The sequence below is a fragment of the Medicago truncatula genome, chromosome 7 (assembly GCF_003473485.1).
Source record: "Medicago truncatula cultivar Jemalong A17 chromosome 7, MtrunA17r5.0-ANR, whole genome shotgun sequence".
In the NCBI taxonomy this organism is placed as follows: domain Eukaryota; kingdom Viridiplantae; phylum Streptophyta; class Magnoliopsida; order Fabales; family Fabaceae; genus Medicago; species Medicago truncatula.
Genome location: NC_053048.1, coordinates 52,947,530 through 52,965,453, shown reverse-complemented (window position 1 = coordinate 52,965,453; position 17,924 = coordinate 52,947,530). Strand labels below are relative to the sequence as shown.

Here is a 17,924-nt window from a genome sequence, read left to right as displayed (position 1 = left end):
TAAGATCTTAAGCCAAAGTTATATGACCATTTCAAATGGATTGCAAATAATAATACAATAATACTAAACAAAGTTTTGACAATGAATTTCATTTTTTGGTACCAGACTATCAAAATATTATATATATATATATATATATATATATTTTTTTATAGATAGACGAAATGACAAAGCCATTGTAAACTCACACACACAAGTGGAGGTACCGAGGTTCGAACTCCAGTAATGGCATCCGGCCTAATAATTTTGGCATTTTGTCAGTTGAGCTAGGACTTTTGGATATCAAAATATTATATTTACTTCCTAAAAAAAATGAAAAATATAGTATGGTTGATTGTGATATGTGAGGTGGTCGCTATATCAGTTTAGTCAATATTTCATATATATATTTTTTTGAACAGGGAATGTTTCATATAATTAATATTAACATGTCGGTAAGAAACATGATTATCGATATTTATATTCTATAAAAAATAAATAAAGATGCATTCAATGTATATTTCTTTGGTTCATAAAATAAGAGAAGACTTTTTTTGATTCGTTAAAACTTTTAACTTATTTTTTCAAGAACTGTTTAAGACTTAACTTTAAAAAAAAGACATATATATACTGTTGAAAATCACATTCCAATATAGGTGTACATACTAGAAAATTATTTAACCAATTAGTATAAGTACTTCCCTAAAAAAATTAATATAAATATTACCTTTTTAATTTCAATTTTTGAAATGAACCATCATAGTAAAAAGAAAAATGAAGGCATGCACACACGTGTGGTGATTTCAATTTTTTTAGAGATCATGTGGTGATTATAAGTGGACTAAAAAGATACTATAGATTAAGTAGTAATTACTTGATTATTTAATGAAATGTCATTAACAACCGTAGATTCCTAAAAGCGCTTTGAAACCGTCAGATTAAAATAGCAAAAAATTTCTATTTAAGCAGCTCTCCACCCATACAATTTCTCACACTCTTAACAAAAAAACCATTCTCCTTCAATGACTCCTACTCCTAATTCACTTATTCACTCAAAAAAACCTTCCTTCATCATGGCACCTGCAATCACCACCACCGCCGTGAATGCTACCGTTGAGAAACCAAAACTCGACGGTGGTAAAGGCCGTGCCTTTGTGACTTTCCTTGCTGGAAACGCTGATTACATCAAAGGTGTTGTTGGTTTAGCCAAAGGATTGAGAAAAACCAAAACCATGTACCCTTTGGTTGTTGCTATCTTACCTGATGTTCCTGAAGAACATCGTAAGATCCTTGTTTCACAAGGTTGCATTGTTAAGGAGATTGCTCCTGTGTACCCTCCAGCCAACCAAACCGAATTTGCTATGGCATATTATGTCATCAATTACTCCAAACTACGTATCTTCGAGGTACATGTCTTTGAGTAAAATGTCTTTTTTATTATATCTTTGCTTTTGCATGTGTTACACGTAGTTATGGTCCAGTGACACCTTTTTGTTTGTGTTTTTTTATTCAGTGGACTGTCTTGTTTCATGGAAACCGTTTCATGATTATGCACCTTTTAGAAATCTACACCTCTTCAACTAAAGGAATGTTGTTTTTGTACTTTATTAGTCTAAGATATGCTTGCTGTACCATAAAGTTTTAGGTCAACACATCCAACGTTGTTTTTAGGATAAAAGTCTCAAATAAATGGATCTGAATTATTTGATCACTAGAAAAAAAAAATATAATATATTTTTTTAGAGCAAAAACCTATACTCCTAGTAATACACGGAATAATACGAGACGGAGGGAGGGAGTAATATGTTGTTGACTTGTTTCTTGTAAAAAAACTATTATGTTCTATGTCTGATGCAACCGCGTATTTTAACAGAACAATTCAGATTACACAGTTATGTACTCCTAAAAAAAATCATGTTGCACGCTAATTATTACTCTTTTTTTAACGACCTTTATTTTATTTTTTTAGGGTTTTACTAAACATGTGTTCTTAGGCGCTTGTTTAACATTCAAAAATGGAAACAATTGATAATTTTTTTTTATACAAAACAAAAAGTTATTTTTTATGTTTCAATATCTGAATACACAGATCCAACAGTTTATTTTAAACTTATTATCAAGAGCCCTCACCACACTTATTAACATTTCCTTTTTTAATTATTAATATAGATTTTATGTTGAATTAGTAACTGCGCCAATTTGTTTTCATGTATTATTCTATTTTTTAGTTAAATTTAAAATAATTTTTTTTAATAAAGATAAATTTAATAGTTATTTATAGTACACAAATTTCATTTGTTGAGTGTTGTGATTAGAAGAAATAAAACTTTCCAAAATGTAAAATTACAAGTTAATTCTTAACACTTTGAAGTTTGCCTATGATAGAAAAATCTTTATTTCCTTATAATTCTGATTGAAATTTTGTAGTTTGAGGAGTACAGCAAGATGATCTACTTAGATGGTGACATCCAAGTGTTTGAAAACATTGATCATCTATTTGATCTGCCTGATGATTACTTCTATGCTGTGATGGACTGTTTCTGTGAAAAGACTTGGAGTCACACTCCTCAGTATAAGATTGGATACTGTCAACAATGTCCTGATAAGGTTCAATGGCCATCTAATTTTGGACCTAAGCCTCCTCTATATTTCAATGCTGGAATGTTCGTTTTTCAGCCTAATGTTGCAACATATCATGATCTGCTTGAGAAAGTTAAAATTACCAAACCAACCCCCTTTGCTGAGCAGGTATATATCAATTGAATACCTAAATTAAATTATAAATACATACATACATACATTAATTTTTATTTTTATTCTTAATCATAGTCTAATTGTGTAAATGTTTTCTAAACAGGACTTTTTGAACATGTATTTCAAGGATAAATACAAGCCTATACCTAATGTGTACAATCTTGTGTTGGCCATGATGTGGCGTCATCCTGAGAATGTTGAGCTTGAGAAAGTTCAAGTTGTTCACTATTGTGCTGCTGTGAGATTGCTACCTCTGATAAATAACTATATGTTTTTTCATTTATTTTATAATTTTGTGCTTAACTAATTATAATTATAGCAGTTAATTTGATTATGTTATATTACAGGGCTCTAAGCCTTGGAGGTATACCGGAGAGGAACAGAACATGGACAGAGAAGACATAAAGATGCTGGTGAAGAAATGGAAAGAGATATATGAAGATGAGACATTAGATTACAACAACAATGTCAGAGTGGAACGTTTCACAGCTGCTCTGTTAGAGGCTGGTGGTCTGAAGTCAATGCCTGCATCAAATGCTGCTTAATATGCTTCAATGGTTACTAATTAAATTAATAATGAAGTCTAGCTACGACGATCAACAAATTATTTGCATCGTCTTAATTTTACTTTTTTGGTTTTTGGGGTCTTATAGTTTTTGAGAGACTTTCTTTAGGAGTCAGTTTTTTTCTTTAATTTTGATCAAATCAGCCGTTACCTGAACGGTGGTGTGCTGTGGATATATCTATAAATCTTTAATTAATATTAATATTATTACTATTATTATGTGATTTTGTTGATCAATTTATTCCTTTTTCCTCGATTGTTTTTTTTTTTTTTCCTTCTTCTGCTTTCTTGCCTTATAAACTTATTCGGTCAAAAAAAAAAAAAAACTTATTTGTGTCTAGGATTTCTTTGATTCACTTGTTGTTATTTGTCTTAAAAAAAAATCCTATAGTTACGCCTTAATAAAGTGGCTGTTCAAGTTAAAGTTAAGTTTCTGCATACGATATAACTGTTGCAAATGTGTTGTAAATCAATTATGAATGTGTGAATAAATAAAAGATTATAATCATATGATTAAGTCCGATAGTGTGGAGGGATGTGTGGAGGTGGAGATGTAGATTATGGCAGTGGGAGGAGGAGTTGCTAGAGGAGTGTAGGGCTTTACTTCTTGATGTTTCTTTGAATCCTAATGTTTCAGATAGCTGGGTGTGGCTTCCGGACCCATCTGGTGGTTACACAGTTCGTGGTGCATATAGTTTGTTGACCTCTCAGGTTCCTCAGGTCGCAGACTATGCTCTGAATTTGGTGTGGCACAAACAGGTTCCCTTGAAGGTGTCCGTTTTCGCGTGGAGGCTCATCTGAGATCGTTTACCAACAAGGACTAATTTGATTGCTAAACGGGTGTTGTCGCCTGACATATCCTCGTGTGTTGTTGGTTGTGGTCATCCTGAGTCGGCGCAACATCTCTTTTTATTGTGTAATACTTTTGGCTCTCTGTGCCATCTGGTGCGAGATTTGATTGGTTGCTATGGGGTGGACACAAATAATATTTCCGATCATTTTTTACAGTTTACTCATTTGACAGGTGGTGGTGTTGCTACACATTCTTTTATGCAACTAATTTGGCTTCTTTGTGTCTGGGTTGTGTGGAATGAACGAAATAACCATTTGTTTAATCATGTTGTTACCCCCATCCCTTGTTTATTAGATAAGATTAAAATGTTGCCTTTAGGTTGGCTTAAAGGAATAGTATATAACGACAATATTGACAATGCTAGAAAAAATGATGCTAAACTGAGAGACACCTAAATGGATAAATAAAATCGTCTAAGACTTGTGAATTACTTTCAAACACCACTCGCTATACTAGCCATCTGAATTGCATCAAGTTAAGTAACCACTTTGCCGTCGATGTGCTATATTTACTTTGTCTCCCAACGAGAGAAAATCTTTGCAAGAGGAGTGTTGGGAGTGATGGAAACAGGGGATCACTTGTTTGCCAGGTGTGAATTTGCAAGTAAAATTTGGTATGAGGTTTCTAAATGGATTGAGGTGGAAATTGTGCTTCCGGGTAACATCTCTTATTTGTGAGAAACATATGCGTCTTTGCCTTAGAAGAAAAACAGGTTAAAAGGTGTTATGTTGGCACACAACTATATGACTAATTTGGAAGGCAGTGAAGGATATAAAACGAGTATCTTGGTCGTGGTTTTTGGGAAGGAAGATATCAATGAATGATACTCATTTTAATAAAAATCTAGTAAAAAAAATAATAATAATCTAACACACTTTCGAAAAAAATAGTATTACGGGTCTATTTTAATATAATACAAAAATTGAATACATATTTTTCACTGTTTTTTATTCGCAATTTCATTAACATGTAGTTTTAAACCCTATTATAAAATATGAAACAACCCAAAATAAAATTAAAATACGTAAAAAAGTACTAAAGACAATAAAACATGGTAATTTAAAAGTTAATTTTATATTTTAAATTATAAAATCAATAACAAAATAATTGAATTTAATTACTATCGACATTTAAATTATAAAGAAATGAATTAATTTTTCTTAAATGGTTGTTCGAAATTAATATATATCTTAAAAATATTTATTTATGTTAAAATAGATTAAAGTGTAGTGCATATTTAATTATTAAGGGAGGGAGTTGTAATTCAAGTATCTTATAAGGGACGGGAGTATACATTTTACTTTACAAAGGAGAGGAATATATATTTTAACATAAGAGAGGCGGGAAGTGTAATTCAAACATCTTTGAGAGGAGGGAAGTGTAATTTAATCTACTTAATTTCTTTGAGAAGATTCAGTACCACTTGTACTCATTTCTACCTTTGATTAAAAAAAAAAAAACCTATTTCTTTCCTGGCGCGACTCATCATAAGAATAATTTGGGAGCACATTGCTTTTGTCAAATCTAACAATTTAGAAACCAAATAATTGAATTTAAGTGACTAACTAGCTCCATACAAAAAAAAAAAAACAAAAAAAAACCAGCTCCATACGAATTGTTCAGGAGAATTTAAATTAATTTCTGTGTGGAACAAATCTTAATAAAACTTTACTTACTTCATAGTCGAACTTCGAATACAATTACTATTTTTTACTGAAAATCAGCGCCAAAAAAAAGAATCCAAGAGTTTATATCAAAATGTTAAGTATTTAGAATTAAGGTTTTAAAAAATAGTAAGGTTACCTTCAAAAAAAAAGAGTAAGGTTAAAAAAAAGATAAAAAATACTTAGATGCAACATAATGGTCATCACTTTTTATTTTCATAAACAATTATTTACAAATATAAAAAGCACGTGGAAGTGAAGGAACATTGTAAGATAGACAAGCATACCAGTTTATCATGTTTTTCTAAATAGCTCACTTCATACTTGTTTATCATGTTTTACAGACTATATAACATATTTTTCTAAAATAAATTAAATGTAATTGAAGTATTATATTATCGCTTATTATGTTAATATACTATCTTTGTAAAAAACATTTCATAGTGTCCGTAATATAAAAATAAAAAGTAAACTTTGCCCTCCCTTCCCCTTCTAAACCTTCCATCCAAACACACCTCAAGAGTTCTTTTGAAAAAAATCTTGAAGAGCTAAGTCTTAACATTAAGACTTTGTTTGCAAGTTTGGAGGGAAATGGTGGGAAAGGCTCGGGAAAAAAGAAATGAACAAGTGGAAGAAATAGAAGAAAATGGGAGATGAGGGCTTTAGGGGGTTAACTTTTCTTCATAATACAAAACCCTCCTCATTTGGAGGAACTAAAAAATTGTATTGGAGTAGAGTTTTGGAGGGTTAATAAGAATTCTTCAAATTTAATTTATGTTGCTATAATATTTTTAAAATTAAAAATAAAGTAATCATATGCATTAATTTACCATTCTCTAAAAAACTATTCTTTTAAAAAAATTATAAAATTTCTCTATTTTTCTTCATATTTTGCACCCATCAAAACCTTTCTTTTCCTTCCCCTCTAAACTCGTAAATAAGGCTTAAATAAAACTACTATGTTACATTGTTACTCATCCACACAACTCTCCTCTTGGCCCCCACCAGAAAAATATTATTTCGTTGAATATAAACCATTATATTTAAAATAATACAACGCACTTGTCGTTCACAATTGGCCCATTAGCTCAGTTGGTTAGAGCGTCGTGCTAATAACGCGAAGGTCGCAGGTTCGAAACCTGCATGGGCCATACATATGTTTTTGTTTTTTTACAAAAATATCATTTGTTTAGGAATTTAGTATTATATAATTTAAAAATATAATTTATAATTAAAAAATATGTCTAGATATATGAAAATGTATCCCGGAAAACATAAATATATACAGGGAAAATATGTATATGTAGTTTTCTGGATGTATATATCTCAACATTTAGAGCAATTTGTTTCTTAAAGCAAATTCACTCAATCATAATTTCTGAAAAAGTTATTCTTAAAAGTAGAGTGCATGTATATATCTCAACTTTCATATGTTATGCTACGAACAAAATCTGTATTAATAAACACAATAATAACACCAATAAGTTGTAAACAATGTTGGATAGTATAATATACTATCTCTTGTAACAAATGATCTCAACCATTAACCCTGGATAATACTACTCATATCCCACAGTAAAAAAACTAGGTTTAAACTATCTCACTTGCTCAATTGAAATAGGATGTTCCGGATCATTGACGGTGTGATGCAACTATTGTACCAAAAAAAAAAAGATACGTTGTTTGTCCAACATATTTTAACGCCTAAAATTGACTTTCATGTAAACTTTTTCTTATGTTAGAGAAACTACATAAAAATCATGAGTTACAAAAGGAAAATGTTGTAGATCGCGACAAAATTCCAAACGAAATTATCACGACCAGCTTTGTATTATGTACCTTGATATTGTAGCATGATGTCATCTTTTATTCCAACCAACCATCCTTGATATATGGTAAAGAAGATCCAACGACCACCTTTTATTCACTAACTCTAGTGAAATTACTTCTCGCTATGAATAGCAACGCCCTTTACAAAAATATTAAGAAAAAAAAATAAAAAATGTTGACCTCAAATATTAAAATTTAGAGGTCTAAAATGATCAATTTAGACCATCTTATGCTTGTGCCGACTCTAAAAACATATATCACTTTCTATCAGTTTTTAAAGAACTAAAACATAAAGTAAATAAAAAACGTGCTTAAATTTATAATCAAATAAAGCAAATGTTAAGAAACCAAATATAAAACTATATACGTAGTCCATCCATCTCTTTTTATAAGCATCTTGCATTGACATAAAGGTTCTTATAAAAGGATAGAATGAGTATAAGAAATAGTGTATTTTTAAAAATAATTTTCAATTTTTTTTTTCAATATAAAATTTATACCCTTCCAATTTCAAATATAAGAAATAAAGAAAGTTGGTGTACTTTATAGAAAATTGAACTAAATACATATTACCAAAACCGTTAAACAAGTGGTCACCTTTTTATTCATTTGATATGAAAATATATGTGATCATCTGATTATGATTATCGATTACACTAGCTAGCGTATCATAAAATTTGCCAAAAAATAGTTGTTACATGCAACCATAAGTTTATATGCTACCACGCAAGAACAATAACAAACATTGACATATGACATATGACCACCAACCAACTAGGCCACCCACGAACTAAAAAGTATGGATGCATTTTGAATGGATATTTACATCAACAATCACTTAAGAAGGTTAGACATCTCTTTGGTGTAGTGCCGTTTGGTCTGTTTGGTTATTGCGGAATTGGATAATTTTCTTACAAGTTATTTGAATTTCGAACCCTAAACATTAATTCATTTAATCCCTTAGCTCAATTAAGTGAGTTATACATCCCTCCTATATTGTGCCGGTCTAAATGTTCAAATAAAGATAACTCACATCTTGCGCGCCAAACAACGATCTCATCAAAGCGCTCCATCGTTCCCAGTTCTTGCCATCAAGATATTTGATCCAAAACCGTTTGTGTTCATCTTGCTAAATCTCAGGAAATCATAGAAATCGATACACACACCTCACTATGTGGTTCCCAATGATGATTCCCCTCACTTTTCACTCGTGTTTCCCTCTGATACCAATTGTTAGAACAATTCCCTATGTTCTATGCACAGCGGAAGTGCTTATGAAAAATAAGATGTTTCTAAGCAAGATGAAAATAACATAAAGTTGTTGTAAAAACTGAAGAGAGAAAACTAATGAATTTTTATTGATCGTTGATACTTATTTACACAATGAGTGAGTATATATACAACTGGACGTTGTAACAAACTCCTCTAACTAACTAACTACCTTGGTTAACACGCTAACCAAGGTTTATTACTAGACCCTGCTTTTGAAGACATCAAAAGCTGCACTTCAGAAGCTCATGTTCAAAAGTTGCACTCCAGATTCTGAACAACAGTTATTGATTAATATTCTAATATGTAATTTATGTAAAATCGTTAGTTTTATCTATTTTTAGTATTTAGATACTAGTCTAAAACTCATACCATGTAGTGGTAATTTCCTTGCATCATTGAAAATGAACTTAATTAGGTGAACAAAATTCTGGTAGATGTCAAAAGGTAATGTAAATAAGCTAATAAACTGATACGGCTTTAAAAATTTGAAGTTGATAGTTGATTGATACATAAATGGTTATGAATCACTTTCTAATGTGACAGTACACCAACTTACACACACACACACAGAAGCCAATACTAAAATTGGATTTCAAATGTGACCTTGGTGTGTATTTTAATACTAATAATAATATATATAATTTGCCGCAGAGAAAAACAAACAAAAAATTAAAACTTAAATAAACTGATCCTGCAATTGGATCCTCTCAATTGTCCATCCAGCTCCAATTTCCTTAGTGGCCGTTACCATTGGATGATGGAATATAGGATTGCATTTCCATATCATTCTTAATTGATGGTGGCAATGGCATCACTATAGCTTCATCATCATCATCATCATCATCATCATCATCATCAGTAGCATCCTCCACTTTGTTGTTATCAACCTCTTTGCTCTTTCCCCATAGAACAGAATATAGTCCACCAACTATCAGCAGAGACCCTAATGCACTATAGTAGTACCAAATCAATATAGACCATAATTAGTACTACTAAATATAATTATATGTAATTATGAACTAATTAATCAATTAAATTGCTTACGTTCCAACATATAATTTCTCCCGAAGAAAAGCCCAGCTAATAAAAGCTGTGATGATAAGCTGCAAGGGGGTAAATACAGAGACATAAAGAGGCCCTTTTCTCTCAATGGTCCAAGAAATTATACAATAAGAAAGCCCGGTGCAAATTATTCCCTGAAAACAAAATTAGTACCATCATATATATATATATATATATATATATATATATATATATATATATTATAGAGTAAGTACAAATTTAAATTATGTGATCAACCAATAAAAGATTTAATGAATGTACCGCATAAAGAGAAGAGGTAAGTCTCATAGCATCACTGAGTGACCAAGATGAGACTCTATGGTCAAAACACAAGGCAATGAACACACATTGAAAACTTGCCAAGAAACACATGTAGGCTGTGCTTGTATAAGGTACTGGAAAATTCTTGCTCATATCTGCCTGAAATTAACAAACAAAACAAAATAACTTAGTAATTAATATTAATATACTATATGATATATATAATGCATATGCTTACTTGAATGATGAACCATAGTGACCAAATAAGAGCACTGAGAATTAAGAGAATAGGGCCTAGAAGCACATTATTAGATTGGGCAGCAGAGGAGTTATCACCAGCTCCTTCAATTCTCTCAGCATAACTCCAATGAATTTTTGATTCTGGTATACCAATTACTTGTCCATGGTAAAATGATAGAAGTATCGCTCCACCAACACATAGAACTGTCCCTACCACTTTTGCTATACCACTTTTCTTCTTTATTCCCAAATTCTCTTGTCTATAACACAAATATATAATTATTCAAACAAATTAATTAAAAATCAAATTTCTTATTTTAATTACTTCAATCAAGTGCAATTTAAATATTTAATATACCAACCTGAAGAGGATTGCTAGGACAAATGTAAAAGCTGGAAGCAAATTGGTTAGGGCACATGCAATTGTTGCGGTTGTGTATTTTAGCCCCGCAAAGTACAGAACTTGATTTCCTGTTACTCTGCATTCATACTCAACATTTAGTAGTAGTTCTTAATCTTTTGTTTTTGTCTTCTACAAATGTATATTTTTCCTTTAACAAACAAATTATATTTTCTAACAAATGTTTGATAAATAAAAAGAATTGCAAGTTGAGCATGAACGGTAGAAATGTAAAAAGATTACCCAGTTATGGAAGATAACAATATCTGAACCATAATGCGCTTTGTCATCCTTGGAACCATATCCCTGAGGAAGGGACAAAAGAAGACTTAATAAAACGTGACATAAAAATTTGAATCTTATTATATAGTGCAGTTTATATTTGGTATTCAGTAGTACAAACTTAAAATTAAATTACAAACGTATGCATGCTATTAATTAACAACATGACAACTTCCACCGAACATTTTTCTGTTAGAGGTAAGACAAAATAAAGTGAATGGAAATATTGACATTATTCAAATCATGCATAACTAAAACTCTACACATTTTGCACATTAATACTCAGAAACAATGTGAAACGTGTAGCTCAATTGCACTTAAAAGGTAGATGGTTTCTGGCACGTAACATAAAACACTCATAGCCCATAACGCGTCAAACATGCATGTCATCAGCATTCTGTTTTAAGATTGTTTGTGCAAATGTTTTTATTTTATTTTTTAAGTTTGGATTAATCTCCTAATTAAGGTTAACTAAACTTTCAGCTATTTTACCCTAACTTAAATCTTGGTGTGGTCTTGTCCTATTTCAAATTTTCAGCTAGCAGGGAGTCTCATGCATGACCTTTTTTCACCCCAATTTTATCAACCATTTTTTAAGCACTATCTCTAACTATTGACTTGAGATTTTCCAATATCTTGAAAATCATTAAACTCAATATACAAAAAATGTACTTAATTATTTTTAACAGAGGAATATAGAACAAGCTTTTTTGTATTGTTCAATAAAAATCCAAAATGTTAAAATAGCAGCAGAAATTCAGATACCAAAAAAAATGTGAAATTCATCTCTAATTTGTTAAGAGTCAGAATACCAATTTTTTAAGAGGGAAAAATGTTATTTTAACTTTTTCTAGTAGCGTTATTTGAATTTATTTATTTTATAATCAAAGAAGAAGATTCAAATGTCAAGATGCCAAATATCAATGAACTCAAAGATCAAAATTGAAGTACATCACTGATGCATGCATGCATTATATATGTATATGAAATTAAATAGAACCAATCGAAAAGAAGAAACAAAACATGTATGAGAAAATATAAATCTATATATATATATATATATTATGTTCATTGTTTTTAGCATGCATGTAGTGTATTAGTATGTATGTAACATTACCGTTCTAGCCAGTACGCAAATGGAGCTATCGAAACCGTCGCAAAGATCTGACGGTATGCAACTAGGATGAGAGGATTCATTCCACCAAGAATTGCAATTTTGGATGTTATGTTCATTCCTGCGTATGCAAGTTGCATTACAATCATCAAAACTAAAGGAATAATACTAGCACTTCCCATGATCTCTTTAAAGTTTTCTGTTTCACACACTCTATAGATTTTTTTGAACTTTGTGTTGGAGAGTGTAAAACAGAATGAAGAAGTAGGAAGGCTGAGAAAATGTGTACTAGTGCATATATATGAATGGTGGAAGAGAGATGTATATATAGAAGAGAAGATAGGTATGAATTGTTAGAATACAAGGTGCGTGAGAAAAAGAGTCGAAAAAACGTTTGCAACAGTTGTTCCTAATATTTTTTTAAGGAAAAGAAACGGTTACAATCGATTTCTTGCTACATATTGTGTTTATGTATAAGGTTGGAAGCTATCACTTCATTTAGAGTCTTCAAGCAACTACTAATTTGTTAACTAAGGTATACTTCCAAATCCATCCTTATTTCTCTCATGTCATTTATATATTATTTTATTTCAAATGCATTCTTGCTAGCTAATAGACATTTAGTATAGTTTATAGTAAAGTCTTTTAATTTATTTATTTATTTTAATAAAATACACTTACCAACTTACTCCATCCATTATGAGACTGAATCCTCTCATTAATATTATCCATCACTATCAAGTAAATATTTTTCACACTTTTTTATTTATGATAATATTGGATATATGATTTACGATTTTATAATATAATTTGGAAAAATTAAACTCTTTTATTTATTTTATTTTCTCCTCTTGTTCCATAATGAGTGACATATTTTTTTTTAAATTGTCTAGAAATAGAATGACACCTTCAAATTTTAATTTAATACTCTATCTATTTCAAAATAAGTGTCGTTTTAGTAAAAAAAAAAATTGTTTTAAAATGAATGTCACTTTCAGTTTTCAATGCAATAATTTTTCTTTTCAATTGCACCCTTCAATTAATACTATGTTACACTATTTCTAAAGTATTATTTTTTTTTAATGAAAAACAAACCAAAAGTTGATTAAGATAATTTGATAAAATTGCTATGATATTTGACTATTTTATTCAATTCCTTAATCTGTGTGCAAGTGGCTAAAGCGACACTCATTTTAAAACGGAGGGAGTATTAATTACATTCTCACTTTGCATTAGCGATAATATTAATGACTTCAATTTGGTTAAGTTAAATTAGTAGAAGTATAAGTACTATTATTCTCTCTTTTTCTAATTTGTGTTAAAATATCAATAATCTCTCTTCTTTTTTTACATGTACTTGTACTATAATTTTTGTGTGAATGGAATCTACATGTGTGATGAAGAAGGAAAAAAAAACCGTGTCCCTCCTCATTCACTCATTGTGGGGAAGGATGGAGTAATTGCTAAAATTGATTTAAAAAGAATGAAAACCAATGAGTGGAAACGGTGCAGAAATGAAAGCAGGATCTATAGCTGGCAATCTATGCGAAATTCAAGTCATAACAAACACAATAAATAAAAGGGTCCCATCCCATCACATTATTCATTCATGGTATTCATGGCTTGCATTTCCCACCCTATCAAGGGCTAGCTTATTCCATGTTAACAACTGTTTGCAACATTGCATGCTGCTTAATGCTTCTCTTCCATGAATTAAGCTAACTTTCAAATTTATAAGAGAAGTTTCATTTTCAGCTTTTCAAAGATGCTAGTATTGTTTCAAGGTTCAATGCAAATTAATTACGGCATTTAATTTTATATTGGGAAATGGAATGTAGAGCCAGTGAAGAAAAAGCTAGTGGTAAATTATCATAGGGTGGGTGCAGTTAAGAGTTAAGACTCTTCTGTTAAAAAGAGTTGAGACTCTTCCGGTACCTTCTATTCTATGTATGAAAAAAAACATAGGGTTTGTCTCATCTCACCTTCACCTTCATGACTTCCCCTCACGAGATGTTTTCTTCTAATTTTGAGTAAACGTTTTAATTGAGCTACACTTATATACTCATAAAGGCATTGCTTCAAAATGATTTTTCCGTCTACATTTCAAACTTCTCTATATGTATACCTATAATAATTAGTCTTCGTCTATATGTATATCTTTTTGTCACATCACATTTGTCACGTATATACGTGGTGAAATGAAATTAAGAGAAGAAAATGTAGTATTTAATTGTGTGTAGAACAAACCCGTTTCACACACAAAAAAAAAAAAAGAACAAATATTCTTTATTACAAATCATGCACACATGCATAACAATGCTGCTTATTGAAGATACTCTCTGGCATATTTTCATTTATCACGGAATTAATCCTGGGCCTTAATCTACACGTAATGCTACGAACCCTTATGCTTATGATGGAATTAAGCCGGTTTCATTTGGTAACAAGTAACAACAAGTAATACTACACTTATACAGCCAAGTAGCTAGCTATATGGAGATATATGTCATATATAGTATTTATATGCATGTGAGGAGGGAAGTAAAATAGTAAAATAAAAAAAGTTATAGGACACTCCTCTTCTTTGTGAGATGGTATAAATTTACATTACCCTACACAATTTGTGCTCACTCTTCTCTTACACTCTCCTTCCATATGAAAAGGTTGAATTAGATTTTGTATCCAAAAAAAAAAACACATCTCTCTCTTAATATACATTTTACTCCATTTTAATATAACCAAAATTCTAATGCATATTTTCTGTTCTAATTACTTTTGATTCACATCATTAACATAGCTCCATAAAAAGAATCAGTAACACGTTTAGTTTTAAACACTGTCATATATAAAGCAATACAAGATAAAATAAACTTTGAGTAAATTGCTAAAGCTGGAAGCTATTAAAAATTAAATTTTATATTCTAAAATCATAAAATTAATAATAAAATTTTCAAATTTATTTATCATATATATTGGAAGTTATAAAAAAAAATGATTTCTTGAGTGCTGGCTTGAAGTTTTTTTGACATAAAATGGCGATTCAAAGTTAATTGATATTATCAAAATATTTATTTATCTTAAAATAGATTAAAGTGTAGGGAGTTTATTAACCACATGAGCTCAATCACTTAGTTAAAAAACGATTTTAACGGCAAGTACAAAAAATAAAATAACTTTTTTTGTCCTCCTTTATTTTATTTTTATTTTTGTCAAAAGCAAAATTATATTAAATAAAAAAATACAAAGACTGGGGAAATATTAGAATTGACCCAGGTACAACGTTAATCGGGATACATCGTGATAAATCAGATCAAGTGGACCAACCCTAATCTATCATAAAGAAAATTCACTAATCATGGACGCAAACTAGTGAACGTGCATACAAGGCGCGAAGTCCTCCTTTATTTAAATTGATCAATAGAAAGTATATATATAGAGTTAGGATCCGTTAACACCATATGTCAACGGATCCGTTGACACCAAATCTCAATCGTCCATTTTTATAAATCAAAAGCTTATAATTATTTACTAAATCAACTCACATAGGCCTTTTTCACTGTAACGCGCACTCTTATTTTCTTTTTGTTCCTTTTCAATCTTGCTGAACAAAGTATACAGGAACTGAAGGTGAGAAAAACACAAGAAGGGGGGGGGTTGAATTGTGTTTTCTTTTTCTGTCTAAAAAATTCTTCTTCTGATAAAACTTCAGAAGCAGAGTGAGAGTGCTTCTGATGAAATGATCAGAATCAGATATGCAGCGGAAAGAACAGAGCAGAGAAAAGAAAGACAAAGACACAAGCAGTTATCCTGGTTCCTTCCACAACACGGAAGTAGTCCAGTCCCCCTTGCACTTCCAAGGAGATTTCACTATAATCACAAGATTACAACTGCTCAATACTTTCTAAGTATGAGACTTCACAAAACTATGCTCAAGCACACACGCAAGAGTCTTCCAATGCTCAAGCACTAAGCAAGAGACTTCTAATGCTCAAGCACGCAGGCAAGAGACTTCTAATCAAACAAAAATACAGAGAATTGAGTTTGAATTGAACACTTGATATACAATCAGTGGTGTTCACAATACAATACAGAAAAGACTCTAGACTTTGAATTTCTAAGATGTATCAAATCAGTGCAGAAATTCAGTGTGCTTTTTAGAATCAAATTGACAGAGTTTTGGCGCTTTTGAACTTGCGTATATTCCTATTTTATCTTCAAGTCTTCACTCCTTTATATAGAGGCGTGAAAGAGACGTTGAGATAATCAGCACGTCTAAAGAGTCGTTTGAAATCCTTTGATTATCCACCAGTGATCCTTTGCCTGATTTGGGTGTAGTCCTTTGAAGAATAAACTTCAAATTCATTCCCATCTTGAGTTGTACAACTTCTGCAGGCATGGCTGTTGTTTTGTCTTGTAGCGTAGACAGAAAACAGAGTAGTGGAGGTAGTGGTTGTACACTTGTACTTTGTCAACTCTATTAATGAGAGACAAGTGCTCAGTGCTTTCCATATATCCGTTGATACCTCCCTTTCAGTTCTTCGTTCTTCTTTGATAAGACTGAATTGAGAATCAGCAACTTTGAATCTTCAGTTTGATTAAAGAATCAAATGTAGCTTCTGGTGAAAATATTGCTTCTGATGAAAATATTGCTTCTGATGAAAACTTTTGCTTCTGATGACTTTCTGCTTCTGATGACGTCATCTCTTCAGGAGCAGTTTAGCTTCAGGAGCAGTTGAGCTTCAGGAGCAGTTTTCTTCAGATGCTCAGAATTTCTTTTTCTTTCCATTGTTCTTCCAAGACCTATTGAAATAACTTGAGTAGCCTTTGGTCCTGTACACTTGAACAATTATTAGTAATAACCAATTGACAATTTTTAATACCTTGTTATCATCAAAACTTAATAAGGTTCTTTGTGAAACACATTTTGTTCCAACAATCTCCCCCTTTTTGATGATGACAAACAATAGTATTTAAAATGTTCAATTGTTGTTGATCTAATTAATAAGTTGACTACTGGGACAGAGGTTTGTAAGCTCCCCCTGAGTCTAATAGATCTTTAAGGTGAGGTTTGTAAGCTCCCCCTAAGTTCTATTCTTATTAATTAAATTTCAATAAAATACTTATAAAATCAAATCAGAAGTATTTAAAAGAAATGTAGAAGTTGTTATAGTAGGGCTCAGTGCCTTAAAAATACTATACATTTACTCCCCCTTTTGTCATCAACAAAAAGAATAGAAACAAAAGAAAGAGTATCAGAGCAAAACAAAATAAAAACATAATAAGTATCAGAGCAAGAAGTATCAGAGCATATGACATTAAAATCAATAAATATCATTAGAGTTAAAAAAAATAGAACATAATATTTATAAATGAAGGTTAAGGTACAAAGATAAGACTACACAGAACAAAAGTAAAAACAAGCTAGAGTTGGGTGTGCAACTAAGGTTGGGCTTGCTTATACAGCTGTTCTAAGAGATACTTGATCTGTTCATCTTTCTTCTTAAGTAGCTCATCCTTTTCCCTCATTCTTCTTACATGCCCAGCATGAATTCTTGCAGCTCTTGTGATATACTCTTCTTCAGGATAGAAAGGAGTGATGTCCAGAAGAGGTACATAATTCAGCTCTTTGTCCTTAGTTGCTTCATGCA

At 31.1% G+C, this 17,924-nt stretch overlaps 2 protein-coding genes and 1 non-coding gene across 3 annotated transcripts; 2 read left to right on the top strand and 1 right to left on the bottom strand.

Annotated features, from left to right (window-relative positions):
- The first annotated feature begins 956 nt into the window (after positions 1-956).
- Positions 957-3,514, top strand: LOC25499633 (galactinol synthase 2). Its single transcript, XM_013594982.3, has 4 exons — positions 957-1,385; positions 2,407-2,727; positions 2,837-2,971; positions 3,081-3,514. The coding sequence occupies exons 1-4, from the start codon at positions 1,002-1,004 to the stop codon at positions 3,276-3,278; spliced, it is 1,038 nt and encodes a 345-aa protein (XP_013450436.2). The 5' UTR covers positions 957-1,001; the 3' UTR covers positions 3,279-3,514.
- Positions 3,515-6,892: 3,378 nt separating this feature from the next.
- Positions 6,893-6,966, top strand: TRNAI-AAU (transfer RNA isoleucine (anticodon AAU)). The gene has a single exon. It is a non-coding gene; the product is annotated as a tRNA-Ile (tRNA).
- A 2,396-nt stretch (positions 6,967-9,362) lies between these two features.
- Positions 9,363-12,686, bottom strand: LOC25499631 (WAT1-related protein At1g09380). Its single transcript, XM_013594981.3, has 7 exons — positions 12,280-12,686; positions 11,124-11,186; positions 10,843-10,959; positions 10,479-10,740; positions 10,241-10,399; positions 9,962-10,113; positions 9,363-9,868 (listed from the first exon to the last, which is right to left on the bottom strand). Exons 1-7 carry the CDS (start codon positions 12,456-12,458, stop codon positions 9,652-9,654), a joined length of 1,149 nt encoding a protein of 382 aa, XP_013450435.1. The 5' UTR covers positions 12,459-12,686; the 3' UTR covers positions 9,363-9,651.
- Positions 12,687-17,924: the final 5,238 nt, after the last annotated feature.

Bases quoted from the DNA above. Each gene is read 5' to 3' on its own strand.
- LOC25499633 (XM_013594982.3), top strand. From the start codon at position 1,002: ATGACTCCTACTCCTAATTCACTTATTCACTCAAAAAAACCTTCCTTC. The intron at 1,386-2,406 runs GTACATGTCTTT...GAAATTTTGTAG, and splicing joins CCAAACTACGTATCTTCGAG to TTTGAGGAGTACAGCAAGAT. The intron at 2,972-3,080 runs GTGAGATTGCTA...GTTATATTACAG, and splicing joins TTGTTCACTATTGTGCTGCT to GGCTCTAAGCCTTGGAGGTA.
- LOC25499631 (XM_013594981.3), bottom strand. From the start codon at position 12,458: ATGGGAAGTGCTAGTATTATTCCTTTAGTTTTGATGATTGTAATGCAA. The intron at 10,741-10,842 runs GTTGGTATATTA...TTTGTGTTATAG, and splicing joins GTCCTAGCAATCCTCTTCAG to ACAAGAGAATTTGGGAATAA. The intron at 9,869-9,961 runs GTAAGCAATTTA...GTACTACTATAG, and splicing joins GAGAAATTATATGTTGGAAC to TGCATTAGGGTCTCTGCTGA.